This window comes from Lepisosteus platostomus, chromosome 1 (genome assembly GCF_059453375.1).
Source record: "Lepisosteus platostomus isolate fLepPlt1 chromosome 1, fLepPlt1.hap1, whole genome shotgun sequence".
In the NCBI taxonomy this organism is placed as follows: domain Eukaryota; kingdom Metazoa; phylum Chordata; class Actinopteri; order Semionotiformes; family Lepisosteidae; genus Lepisosteus; species Lepisosteus platostomus.
In genome coordinates, this window is record NC_142611.1 from 2,310,814 (window position 1) to 2,324,137 (window position 13,324).

The 13,324-nt window shown below is 41.2% G+C and overlaps 2 protein-coding genes across 21 annotated transcripts in view; one reads left to right on the forward strand and one right to left on the reverse strand.

Moving 5' to 3' along the window:
- pcm1 (pericentriolar material 1) overlaps positions 1-3,166 on the forward strand; it is a 32,221-nt gene extending 29,055 nt beyond the window's left edge. For 12 of the 18 annotated variants that reach the window (XM_088638116.1, XM_088638207.1, XM_088638159.1 and 9 more), the window contains 6 exons: positions 33-253; positions 650-722; positions 1,075-1,307; positions 1,761-1,853; positions 2,105-2,228; positions 2,414-3,166. In XM_088638116.1, the coding sequence (XP_088494242.1) occupies positions 33-253; positions 650-722; positions 1,075-1,307; positions 1,761-1,853; positions 2,105-2,228; positions 2,414-2,439 (770 nt within the window). In that variant the 3' untranslated portion in view covers positions 2,440-3,166. The remainder of the gene's footprint in view (positions 1-32; positions 254-649; positions 723-1,074; positions 1,308-1,760; positions 1,854-2,104; positions 2,229-2,413) is intronic. The other 6 variants (XM_088638182.1, XM_088638547.1, XM_088638244.1 and 3 more) reach the window with 1 other exon arrangement.
- Positions 3,167-4,242: 1,076 nt separating this feature from the next.
- On the reverse strand, positions 4,243-11,542 carry LOC148677489 (acid ceramidase-like). Of its 3 annotated transcripts, none has more exons than XM_088638864.1 (15): positions 11,377-11,542; positions 10,908-10,954; positions 10,550-10,640; positions 10,091-10,177; positions 9,689-9,767; positions 9,513-9,587; positions 8,123-8,168; positions 7,450-7,594; positions 7,064-7,118; positions 6,615-6,696; positions 6,141-6,272; positions 5,833-5,956; positions 5,066-5,122; positions 4,712-4,820; positions 4,243-4,666 (listed from the first exon to the last, which is right to left on the reverse strand). In XM_088638864.1, exons 1-14 carry the CDS (start codon positions 11,452-11,454, stop codon positions 4,731-4,733), a joined length of 1,188 nt encoding a protein of 395 aa, XP_088494990.1. In that variant the 5' UTR covers positions 11,455-11,542; the 3' UTR covers positions 4,243-4,666; positions 4,712-4,730. The 3 variants fall into 3 exon arrangements, with proteins under 3 accessions (XP_088494990.1, XP_088494904.1, XP_088494814.1); XM_088638778.1 differs by having other exon boundaries at positions 4,243-4,657; positions 4,701-4,820; XM_088638688.1 differs by having other exon boundaries at positions 4,243-4,820.
- Between the last annotated feature and the right edge of the window lie 1,782 nt (positions 11,543-13,324).

Here is a 13,324-nt window from a genome sequence, read left to right on the forward strand (position 1 = left end):
TCTCCTCCTTATAAGAGCCTTTGTTTTTATAGTTGGATTGCATTTCAGATTAGATGATTTCCACAATGCACTGGCTGTATTGCTATTCTTGCTTTTAAAAGGCCTGTCAAAAGCAGAGACCCAGGCTTTGACTAACTATGGCAGTGGTGAGGATGAGAACGAAGATGAAGAGCTTGAGGAGTTTGAAGCTGGCCCTGTTGATGTTCAGACCTCTCTTCAGGCTAGCAGTGACGCTGGCTGTGAACATGAGCAGGTAATCTTTTAAGCACCAGCATGTATCCTGAGCTGGCTGGATTGGACATGAATCGTATCATATGGTATATAGGTGAATAGGAAAGCCATTAGATAAACATTTGGCTTTGTTTGACAGTTCCTGTTGTCTGCGCACAAACCTTGTTAATACCCTTGTACTGCTTTCCCTCCTTTTGCTGGTGTGCAGATTAGTACAAAACTAGGTTTTAAGTTTACACAATTATGACTGAATAGAAGATTGTTTATTCATGTTATATATGAATAATGTTTAATAGGAGTGCTGGAGCCTTCCTGTTTTCTTTGAGGATATGACCCTAGATTTCATGGAGGGTCACCTTGTAAACTATACATTTTCAGTATATTCTGAATTGAAAAATGAGTCTAACTGTTTTTTCAGGTTACAAATGTGATTTCCTGGAATGCAAGTCAAGAAGTCAAGTCTGGTCAAGTGTCTGTTGAAAGCCCTGAAGGTAAGTTCTCGCAGCAGATCCTGCAGTCATTTTATAAGAGGCATTACCTATTGTTAAAATTGTTTAAATTCAACTTTAAAAATGGAACTAGCATAAAAGATTCAATAGCATCATGCCAAGCATTTTCTTTTTCAAAACCTGTTTTCAAGAGACACTTCATATTTTTAAAACGAGATCTTTGCAAAAAGAAACTTTTAAGATTGAATAACTTTTTTGGTTAAGTAATATCTTTAACACTAGCATGTACAAAGTCAAGGTCCTCATGAGAGCTTGGGACCCAGTTCTGGAGACGCGGGGCTGGAATGTGTAAGCAAGAAATGGTATCCCGGCATTTTATTCGTCTCCCATAAAGATAAGTCCGAAGCCTTGAAGTTGGCCGATTCGAGAGAGGCAAAAGAAGAAGCTGCTCCTTTTGGCTGTGCTGCGAACACTAAAGATGAATCGGTCCCTCCGCCGCCCAGGAATGAGGGAACTACTGCAGATACAGGAGAAGCTCAGCTGGAATCTGGATCAACTACTTTAACACCAGAGAGCTCCTTGGCATGCAGCCCTGATACCGACTCTCCCGTCTTGATTAATGACTATGTGAGTGACAGATACACTTCCGTCTAGAAATTGTAAGCAGTAAGCTGTGATTTATATTAATACCAACTAATATGGGGGGGGGAAATAGAGGTTATCTGAAAGTGGAGTCAAATTGACAGACCTACAAACAATGCATCTGTATTTCTATATATCTGGGTTTCTGGACCGGTACTGCTGATCCATGTTAAATTCATGCTGTGTCACTAACTCCCTTCTCATTTTTTATAATGAAACTGCAGTAAACTGCAGTTGTCGCATCCTGTCAGTCCAGTCCAGACTGAGTTGATCTCAATCTTGTAAGTTCTCATATTAAGGTCTTGAATTGCTTTCTTTTACATTAGGAAAATCGGGAGGAAAAAGCTTTTTTTTTAATAGAACTAGTACTTTTTACCTTGAGTTTCAGTAATCACTTAGGTGAGACATTTCATGAAGTATTTTCATTCCATCTCTTAGGAAGCTGGGTCTGGAAATTTAAGTCAAAAATCTGATGAAGATGATTTTGTGAAAGTTGAAGATCTGCCATTGCAGCTTTCAGTGTTGTGTGAGGTACGTATTGTCTTTGCTAATTCCAACAATGATGTGCATAACATAAAAATATGTATAGGGGTTGTTGTGGATTGTCTTTGAGTTACACCAAGTAGTTTGAGACCTGTCATTGTTAGGCTGTTTGTCTGATTTAGAAGCTGGTTACTACTGTAAATAATTGTTTTTAGACTTCCCTATTCTTAGTTTGTAATGTAAACATGTTTCAGTGTTCTGTTCCAAGTACTTCATGAGGTTTATTTTTATCTGCGTAGGATGAACTCCAAAAAAGAATTGCAGAAGAACAAGAGAGTAACAGCTTGTCATCGGAGATCATTCAGGGAGGTGGGGATGGACTTGTAGAGCTTGTTGGAAACGCACAGACTTTAAAAGAACCCGGTAATTCTTCAGTATTTGTTAAATTTACATAATTACACAGTGCATGCTTCTATGCATTTGTCTTTTGTTAGAGAGGCATTTTTAATTAAAGCTTGCCAGTTACGAACATGAGAACTACATAAAGGACTGTTTTACACTCTAGTTCTGTTGCCATGTCTTTTAATGTTTTTTCCTCCCTTTTTTAGAAACCATTGGAGCCCAAAGTGCATGATGGTTCTTCTCCTTAATGTATAGTTTTAAGCAACTACTGTACATGTAAGTTAGCACTATGTACACATTTTATTCCACATTTGATTAAACTGTAATAACCTGTAAATTATACAATTTTTGGACACTGCCTTTTAGAGTAGCTGTGGTGTTTGAGCACTGCAAATGTTGCAGACTTAGATATGCAAAGTACTTACTGCACTGTTTTCTTTCATTATTGACCTTTAGGCATGTTGTAATGTTTAATTGTTTTCTGAGGTTTTAAAATGTTTACTATGCAGTAATAAATTAAATTGAAGTTTTTCAAATTTCTAAACTTCTTGACTTAAGATTTATTCTTCTCCCTGTAAAGCTGTTAATAAATTGAGTTTCAAAACATTTGAATAAATTGACAGTTAAATCTGAAATTCTCAAGTCACATCTTAACTGTTTTTTATTCTGTTTTTATCTTGTGTTAAAGAATGTTGGCACCCATTACAAAATACAAAATAAACATAAGCCCCTTTCACCTGCTGTTTCTTTAACTGTTAAGGTAGGTTCCCATAAATCTGCTTGTCAGTTTATTTTTTTAAATAATAGCTCACTAGTGGACCTTTTGATCTGAGTTTGGCTAGCACTTAGATTGTTAGAAATCTAAAAGTACTTTGAATTGTTTTTTTTTATTGTTCTGGATGTAGATTTACAAAATGTGATTACCATCTTACAAATAAACAGTGTTAATCAAAACTAAAGATGGTTGCTGTCTGAGTTTGTAATGAGGATGAGATTAAAAAAAGGTACAAGGATGCCGATAACTGAAGGTATACTGGTACATCATCCTGCTGATCTTCCATTTTAGTCTGAACATGGAATTCTTGCATTTAATACAATACATCAATCTCTTGAGTCAATGTCCCAAGACCTGTATCTTACAGATGATTTGAGCACTGTGTAAACAGTTTGTGTTTTGGAATGCTTTCAAGTGTTAAAGCAGCTCTGCAGTATCATCGGAGTACATTTGACTGTTCCATCTTTATTCTGGAATGTCTTGTACTGAAATTGAAGTAAAGGGATTTAAATTAAAATGAGTAAACTTATTTAAACTGTTCAGAGCTGTGTGCTCCCTCAGTGTTTTTCTCTTGCAGTTGGCAATTTAAACATTTAAAACCTAGCCATAAGACTAAGCAACATGGCAGTTCAGTCAAGGGTTCACTTTTTAACAGTGACTTCTGAGGGTTTACTGGGTGGCTAGAAAATGGTCCAGTACTCATGCTGGCCTGGGCAATGACCACCTGGAACTGTTCCTGTATCAGCAGGAGACTAATTTGTTTTCAAGCTTCTCCCCTAAAACTAGTTTTCCTTTTCCCTTAAGATTTTTCACTTCCACTTAACATTTCAAAAGTTTCTCCTTGCTGCCAGGGCCCTTCTGTTTTCTCACATGAACGTCTTTTGGGTATGGAAAAATGTAAGCACCTTTTTAAGAGAAACGATGTTCACTGTTTGAGCACAATGGGTGTGTTTGGATTTGTCTCAACCAATTTTATGCATACTAAATTAATCATTATATAGACCTGAGCAGTGGAAATGTCGAAGTTCTCATGATTTCTTGAAATGTCCCATTTATGTTATGCAGGTGCTTCACATCTCCTCAGAGTGGTTTGCCGATTGTCTTTAAAATGTTCAGTTCCCCTGTGGCTTTGAGGAAGATGAGACCAGTCTTACTCATTGTTCCTCTTGCATGTATGACCATATGTTCATTGTAATAAGCAATCTGGACAATCCCCATAGACCTCAAAACAATCGGGACCACAAAGTACAGTATTCCATGATGGTTAAAAAACTGTTTAATTCAATTAAGTTCTCAAATTTAATTCAAATGAGCACTCTGAAAATATACTCTATCATTTCCCATCCCACAGTAAGTCATTAAACAAGAAATGGCTCTCTTTTACAGATGAATATTAGGACGCAATTTGCAGTGATATTACAGATAAGTTGCTGGGTGTTAATGAGAAATTATTTTTAATGGATTTAAATACTACACTGTAAAATATACAGATCACATTTTTAAAAAGCAGACTAACTGCCCAATAAAAGTCTTAAAGTTTCTGAAATGACAGATATGCTGTATTTTTCTTTTTAATAACATTCCAAAGTTAAAAGATTAGCAATGATCATTACAATATTAAGCTCTACAGAGTGATGTAGGTCTTGTTTGTGCATCTTCAAAAGATTAGTAGCAGGTCTTCAGTGAGTGAGAATCATGCTCTCTCACTGAAGTAGCAGGTCTTCAGTGAGAGAGAATCATGCTGGATTTTACCAGGGCATACAGGGATCTGGGCATTCACGGATATAAGACTCCAGCTTGCCTTTGGAAACATCCATAAGAGTGGTGTATGTAGTCAGCTAAAAAACAACACAAATACATTTTTAGATGTACTTGTTGAGAAGTACCAACCACAAAATAAAATGGCTTCACATTTCAATTAATACTTTAAGGAGTACATTTTAGATTGCAGTTCTTCATTTATACCATATAGTGTATATATATATAAAACAAATTGCTCATCATAAAATGTGACGTCCTGAACAAGATTACAGAAATAAGCTACTGTAACAGAAAATGAATACTGTATGATTTCTGGTGTTACCTTGTTGAGGACTGGTTTTGTTGACAGGACATTGTAAATGGTTGCTGGTGCAATTTTCTGGAAGAAAAAGCAATCTTAAAACTTTTACAAAAATATGGATTGGATAATGTGAAGCAATATAAAGAGTGCAATAATCTTTCTACTTGGTAAACATCACTTTCATTAACTTCTTATCCAATTCAGGGGAACAGTGTCCTGGAGCCTATCACAGGAAATACTGGACACTGGACACAGGACAGGATACCCAGATAAACTAAAGATCAACATTGAAGTAAAATAGGGTTTTGGGAAAATTGTCACGCACACTGACCTGTTCTATAAGTGTAACTACATAGTAATTTGAAAAGTGGAAATGTGTATCATAAGGAAAATTACAATAAATATAACTTGGCAGCTGGCGTATTGGCCTAGGATTAATGGTACTTTGAAGGCCAAATTTTGAGTTCCACTGTAAACAAAAACATTTGTCAAAGCCATGAATGTTTGTTCGGTCACAGGGAGCTGGAGCCTATCCTACCAAGCACCAGGTGCCACACAGGGTCCATCATGGACCAGATGCCAGTCCATCGCAGGGCACTCACGCCAAGGTCAATTTTCCCAGAAGCCAACTAAACTAGAAATATTTGGACTATGGCTGGAATGAGACCACAATTTCTGCTTATACACAGGATATTACAGGATACCCTCTGTTAAACAAAAACTTTTTTCAAACAATATTCACAGAGCAGGACCAACACTGTGAGACTGATGAAGGCGTGTGTACTCACAGCTTGTGTCGTCTGATTCATACACTTCATGGCTGGAGTCCTGCGGTCGTCCAGAAAGAGCGGCTCTTTCCAGTGATCGTAGTTTGTCTCCAGCACGTACCACCTGCCCCTTTCAAGGTCAATCCTTCCGGCAGACAGGACACAGCAAGTTACGGTTGTGTTGGGAGGACAGGAAAGGACACATTACAGCTGTGTTTGGCGGACAGGAAACGGCGTTTTACAGCTGTGCGTGGCAGACAGCAACCAGAGCATATTGCTGTGTTTTGTTGGGAACACACTTCTGCAACGTTTTAGCCCAGTATACTTACTCCCAAATGTCCAAACTAGCCCGTCTTGATCTCGTTATAACGCAGCCTTGTCCAGACTTGTTCCCTCCGAGGATGAAGTAGGCCGGAGCTAGCATTTTGGTTTTTGACAGCTGGTTCTTGGCATCATCATAGCTTTATCAGAAACAAAAAATGTTTTAAACCTGACTACCTCTTTACAAACATTTACTTGAAAGAAGCTAGTATAACAGTGTAATATTGCAACAGAGAGACAATACTGAAAAAGTACCCATAGTTAGGACTTTTAGTGGCAAATCTGCCTTTACGGTACATTGGCAATACTTCATTGCCAGCTTTTGGTAAATGCTGGGTCTTTAGAAAATGAGTGCAGCTGAACAGTTAAAAACAAACATATTGAAAGTCAGAAAAAAAAGTACAAAGGCCCAAACGAATAAACGGGAGTATATTTACATTTCTGCAGAAAGCAGGAGCAATCGAATGAATGAGTCCGGTTACCTTGTGGCATTTTCCAGCACTGATCTCGTGAGGAAGCTCATCCACACGCCATCTCTCCTGCCAAGGATCCACTCCAGAATGCCTGCAGAGAGAGCAGGATTCTGCTCAGATACAGTCACTGAATTCACGGGCCCGAGTTAAGAAGGAAATCACGCCAGCTGCTGCCAAAACACTTCAGATTCATTGGCGTATTTCGTCACCAGCCAATTTGGGTTTAGTGAAATTTTAAAAAGTACACTAATAATTGATATTGTAGCCATTTCTTGGCTAAATACTTATGTAGGTTGGATATTTTAAGTTACAAAGGAGAAAAAGGAGATGAACAATTCTATTCCTAGGAGCGCAAATGACAGTATATTGCCGTGTTTTTCTATAGTTTCATTAGGGACCCTCATTCAAACTTGCTTAAAATAAAGGATGAAATTTAAACAGGCAAAGTCTCTGCTTACCAATAAAGCCTCCATCCAGGCTGAAGCGCTCATTCATGGTAAGTGTGAATGTGTTCTGAAGAAAGGAAACCACACACCGACAACATTAATGGTTCAGTAAGGAAAATAAAAGCAGCATTCACTATTCAACACTGAATAACATCAATGCAACGAAGGACAACACCGCCTACTGCCTGAAATCAGTGTGTCAAAGCGATGCATTTCCCTAACTGAACACAACCTCCATAGAGTTACTGCAGCGGTACTCCTGTTGATCCCTCTACCTGTTCTGTGACTTGGAAACATTTTTAAACTGGTGGTGAAACTATTCGACTCCTGTGCCTCTTCATGCATTTTGAAATTTCAGAGACCCATTTTAATGTCATTCATAAAAAAGGGATCCTTACTGGTTTGATTCCTGTGAGCATGCCAACGTATCCAGCAAAATTGGTTGATTTGAAAATGGTTTTCTTGTTCCTCTGAAAGTCCAGATTCACCACGAGTGGCCTAAGTCTTTCAGTTACTGCCCAGGACTTATTCTTCATGTCCCATCTGCAGTCAGAAAGAAAATACTTTTGCCTTACAGACAACATCCAGCAGATGGTTGCTGGGATATTTGCAAGTTCACTCTGAAATCAGTTTGCTAGACTGTACATACACTGATGAAATTGTATATTGTAAATATTAATTCCTCTTAAACTATACTTCTGAAACGATAAACCAACTGATAAGAGATTCTTGGATATCTAACTTTATAAAAAATGCAAACTATGATACTGGATCTATACATAGTCACAGGTCAGGCCTCCCCGTTGGAGAATTCATCCTCCTACAGTACTCTCGCCCTGCCAAAAGAGAGGTTAATACTCCTTCTACTCAAAACCCTAACAGTTCAGGTCTGGGTACGGAGTTCAACTAAAACCTACGCTGTAATGCTAGCAAAACTGACGTTAAATTTACAATGACAGCAGCTGTATCACTGATATGAAACGACTTTAATCTCATTGTCCCCATCATAACCTGAAGCTTTGCTAATATACGATGGGACCGAGTTGTGCGACAAATGCTGATTGCACTTACCCAAGAAATAATCCAAAATCTAAATTCCTTCCATGATACAAATTGCCTAAAGAGAAAACCACAATCAGGACAATGATTGCATTATCGGTGCTTCATGGAGAGAACAGAGATGTTATTAGTGACCAAAAGGAGTGAGCTGTTCTTAATACCCTTCTGTCTGAGATCACATTAATATACTGGGTCTGCAGTGCTGCCTCTGGAAGTGGCTCACCCATCTTAATGTAACTAATGATGGCTGCAACAGAATGAGTTCTGAAGTTAACAGGAACATTGTGTTTGCTTATGGGTGAATAGGTTGCACACTTCATGCAATTATTGCCTCAAAGAGATGTGCAGCCACATACTGACGTGGTGAAATATACTCTGAAATTTACTTCGAGGGAATGTGTCATAATACTTATGGTCACTTGAAATAACAGGGTTGGACAGAATTATTCTGTTCTAATACGATCAGATTTATGCATTGAATTACCCTAAAATAAAACACTCATCATTCATATTAATCTCATTATCAAAAATAAAAATTGCTTGACAATTAATTAATAATTTTTGACTTTGCTGTCCCAATACTTCCGGAAGGTATATAGCCTTAGCCAAAAAAGGGAACCGACAATCAGCTGTGTTTCCACCTCAAATGCAAAAAAAAAAGATACTTTAAGTATGCAGGGCTGACAAATTGTGAACGAACAGCCAAGCGTTCCAAAGGATTTATGCAACCTGTTCAATGTGAAGACAAACCTGAATCCCGGCATGTTAACGTTACCTGCCTGACCGCTTCGGCAGGTTTCTGCTTCTGTCCGAGCCGAGCTCAGCGCTCTCCCTTTAACTCTGAACACTGCTCACGGGCTTTCCCATCCCTGACGCCAGCTTCATCAAACCCAGCGGCCGACACCGAGGCTTACCGCTAAGCACTCAAACCCGTGTTCAAACCCCAGTTCAACCCGACTCCCGGAATTCCTCATCTCATCTGTTCATAGACGTAAAGCAGCAGGAGGGGGGAAGGCCTTTTTAAAGCCTGTGAGATGCCTCCATCACATTAAAACATTTTAAGTGCGCAAGTCTGCAAAAGACTAGTAGATTGAATTTGTGTGGTACTTTACCAATGAAACTGGCACAAGACAAGCTACACTTGCACAAAATGTGCCATCATGTCTTGTCATTTTAAACTATGCAGATGTTCAGCTAACAGCCTCCATGGGAAAGGAGTTAATGTGTCTGTTAGTGAGGACAGGCTTCTCTCACACCAGCACAAGCTGAAATAAGTCAAGAGAACAGCTGCAAACGAGAGGAGGCCACTGAGTAGCCTGACTGCTGTGCTGTAACCTGCTGCTTTTCTGTTAACTGTGATGATGAGGCAACATATACTCCTGCACAGTCTGGAGTCTCTTACCTGAGGTGTCTTCTGCTATAAGTGATGTGCACGCGGTAAACACCTCATAGAAAACATTGAAAAGTATGACCTCTCCTGGGAAAACAAAAAAAAAAAAACAATTGAAAACAGAATAGATTTAGAATAGGCTGACATTCTGCTGGATTCATTCAAATAGATGCAAAATTCAGCTCTACCTAAGGGAAGACCTGAGGCATCTGCGATCCCCTTCATCTCCTCATTGAAAGGGGAGGGGAGTGTATCCAGTATAAGAGGCTGCAAAAGAGAAGTCTTCTCAGAAGTGTGCGGAACAAACCACTTCACCCAAACTCATCCAGCAGGATGAAGCAAGGTTAGTTCAGCTTTATTTCAACGAGTCGACCAGAGGTTTCACATTTGTACATGACACTGCAGATGAGTCATTCAGCCCAGAAGTGTGACTAGTGTTACCAACAGCCAGACAATCCTCCAACTAGACACTTCTGCCTTCCACCTCCAGGCACACCGAGCTGACCTGACTTGATGTCCAACTTTCTATCCTCAAGCGCATCAAACAACACAGAAGACTGTAATGTTGTATTGTATCTGTACATGCTTACCAAATCCTTATCCACGAGTTCAATGAGTTTTCCACTCGGAACAAAGGCATTAGCGAAGTCCTTAATCACCTGGATCATCGCACCCAGCTGGAGCAACAAAACAAGTTAGAATTGAGAAAACGCAGTGCTTTAGCCCTAATTAACATTTCAACTTTATTCGTTGGTTAGGCCACTTTGAGCACAATCTGATTAAGGAGAATGAACTCAAAGCAAAGCAATGTTTGTTTAGAAAAGATTTCATTACAAGGAAATGAACTGTTGTTTTCTACAGAAAAAAAAAAACAATACAGATCATCTTTTCTAAACAAGCATTAAATGTTTTCTAACCTCCATCATCACTTTCAATGTAATTAAAGAAAAAAAAACGAATTCACAGAAGAGTTCAAATACATGGATGAAAGGGTGAAAAGGGTTTCGTCTAGTGAAATGTAACTAAAACAGATTAACTGCAGACTTTACCTCAGTTTTTTTGTCGCTGATCACCTGGGTCCATCTTTGCCGCGGTGGTAAATCCAGATTTACAGTGTACCAAGTGACGTTACCTCTAAACCTGAAACAATCATCGCAGACAGCACGGTTATTCTATCGCTGAAGTAACGACGTGCCTTACTGCAAAACAGCCCGATGATGGCATAACCTCTCTCAGGGAAGATTTTGGAGTCTCGATGAGACAGACGATGCTGTTCACAAAGAAACCAATTTTACGACGCTTTTACGATAACCAAGGAGTCCGCCTATTCTATGCAGCATGCTATTTGACGATAACTACACTGTAGCAGGGATCACCGTGTAATAAAAACGAAGCATTAGGACTTACGTCGGGCCGTTTGGAGGATACATGCCGTTCCTGCAATCTTCGGTGTACTGCAGAAAAGAAAAGGAGATGGAACACGGATACATCATTGACGTCTTTACTGGTCTTTGGACATCTTTTAACTGTAAATGCTTTGAAAACTGATCGTCGCAGGCTTCTGTAATCTCGTGATTGGAATTTCGTAACGCGAATCACAAGACACCGGTAAACGACAGCGAGTAACTAGCTCACAATTAAAAAGGCCAGGTGTGCGTGTGGTCACCGTGAAGCCGATGAGCTTTATTCGTCTTTTTATTAAGATGTACACAGGAACGAAACAGCATTCTATCATCGGTGAAGCTCGGGGACTTTCACATCCTGCCCGGATCGGATCGGATCGGATCGGATCAGCTGAGACGGGAGGCGAGATCGGAAAGGTACCTTTAAAAGGCCACTAGATCTCCCCTAAATCTCAGTCCTCCTGTCCACTTACCGGGGGCACAAATTGCGTCGATACAAAAGCGCCCAGGAGGGCCAGGAAGAGCCCACAGAGAAGCCCCAGAGACCCCATGTCCGACACAGCCTCTGCCCTGCCCAGCTCAGCTCAGCTGCTGCTGCTGCTGCTGTTGCCCAGGGCGCTGAGACCAGGAAGTGCCCTGCCTCCTCGTGACAGGCGTCGCAGGCTGTACCAAGTCGGCGGAGGGGGGTACCAGAATCTCACCCGCTGGGGATTCGCCTAGATCCGCACCCTGGTGCACAGTTTTAAGTATCTGAAGTCTTGTGATGTTATCCACAGAGGCCACGCACCAGTTAACCCACGACGTTTCGTGGGTTAAAACAAATCACTTTTCCCCATTCCACGCATCCCCCCGCCCGCAGACGGATAAACAGGTGCACGTGTGCTGTGTTTTCCTGATGAGGAAGTGAAGAGCTGTTGTCTGCAAGCTGGGTGCTGATCTGATAGTTATGAAATCAAGGGCGTGAGAACGGGCGAATCTGATTTAAAAAAAAAAAACAACTGTTTTTTTTTTCTCGATTGTCCGATATATTGATTCGATTTGAGTTCCCCGAGTTTCATGATCGCTGATCTACAACACAAAACATAGCTGAGATGTTGCCTACTGCAGCTAGTAACTCCAGTTAGCTCAGGTGCCCTCTTCTGGGAAGAGGGAATATCTGCCGCTACAAGTGCCCGATTGAGAGATGCTCGGGCCGCTTCGTTTGAATTGAACGTTTTAACGATCAGTCCACTGAAGCTCAGCAGGGGTGAGCCTGGCCAGTACCTGGATGGGAGACTCCTGGGAAAGCTGAGGCAGCTGCTGGAAGAGGTGTTAGTGGGGCCAGCAAGGGGCGCTCACCCTGCGGTCCGTGTGGGTCCTCATGCCCCAGTATAGTGACGGGGACACTCTACTGTAAAAAAAGGCGCCGTCCTTCGGATGAGACGTAAAACCGAGGTCCTGATTCTCAGTGGTCATTAAAAATCACAGGGCGTTTCTCGAAAAGAGTAGGGGTGTAACCCCGGTGTCCTGGCCAAATTTCCCCCTGCCCTTAACAGTGGTCTCCTAATAAACCCCACCGCTGAGCTGGCTTCATCACTCAGTTGTCCTCCCCACTGAGAGCTGGTGTTTGGGCAGCGGACTGGCGCAGGTAGAGGCTTTCGGGTTGATCTGCGTCCCCATCCTCAGCTGTGGTCACGCAGGGTCCGGGCAGTGACTGACAGGATGAGATCGCAGGTACGAGCGGCGGCCTGCGGACTCTCGGCGTCCTGGACTGAGTCAAGTCACTGCTAGGTCGGATCGAGCAGACGTTCAGTGAAAACGATTTCATTTTTGTGTTCTGATTTGTATAACGGCAAAACATATACTGAATAAAAAAGAGCACCACACAATCCTGAGGCAAACGTTCACCGTGAACGGGGGAAACATAGGCTGGCACATATGTTTTATAAATGTCCCATCTATGCTTACTGCACAGTGTTGATCATTAAGTGATATCATTGAGGTGGTCAAGTTAACTCAAGACACAATATGCCAAATATGCCTACAATCCTGCAGTTATTTACACCCCTAAATCAATGCAATTTGAGCCTGAGCCGGCGGACAGGGCAGCCTTGGGAGAACCTGGACTGGACGAGTCTACCGCAGGACAAGCAGACCAAGTCTCTGGACTGTGGAGCACCGGCAGGAAACCCGGGAAGACTTGGGGAGAGCATGCACAGCCCAGACGAAACGTGCCCCAGGGCAGAACGGAAGCGGAGATCCAAGACCCGCGAGAGAGCAGTGCTGACCTCCACACCACTTGTCTGCAACACAAACGGAGTGATTTCTAGTTTGAAACTCGATTGTGGCATACAGAAGCTGTCTTCCACCAGGCACACATATAAATATAAAGCTGAATAGACAAGGTAGGAAAAGAATGAATAGGCGGACAGACTTTACCTT

What these genes read in the sequence shown, in the direction of transcription:
- LOC148677489 (XM_088638864.1), bottom strand. Translation starts at nt 11,454, where the DNA reads ATGGGGTCTCTGGGGCTTCTCTGTGGGCTCTTCCTGGCCCTCCTGGGC. An exon ending in TATCCTCCAAACGGCCCGAC is followed by an intron (nt 10,641 to 10,907) that starts GTAAGTCCTAAT and finishes TGATTGTTTCAG; the next exon opens with GTTTAGAGGTAACGTCACTT. An exon ending in TATAGCAGAAGACACCTCAG is followed by an intron (nt 8,169 to 9,512) that starts GTAAGAGACTCC and finishes TTTTCTCTTTAG; the next exon opens with GCAATTTGTATCATGGAAGG.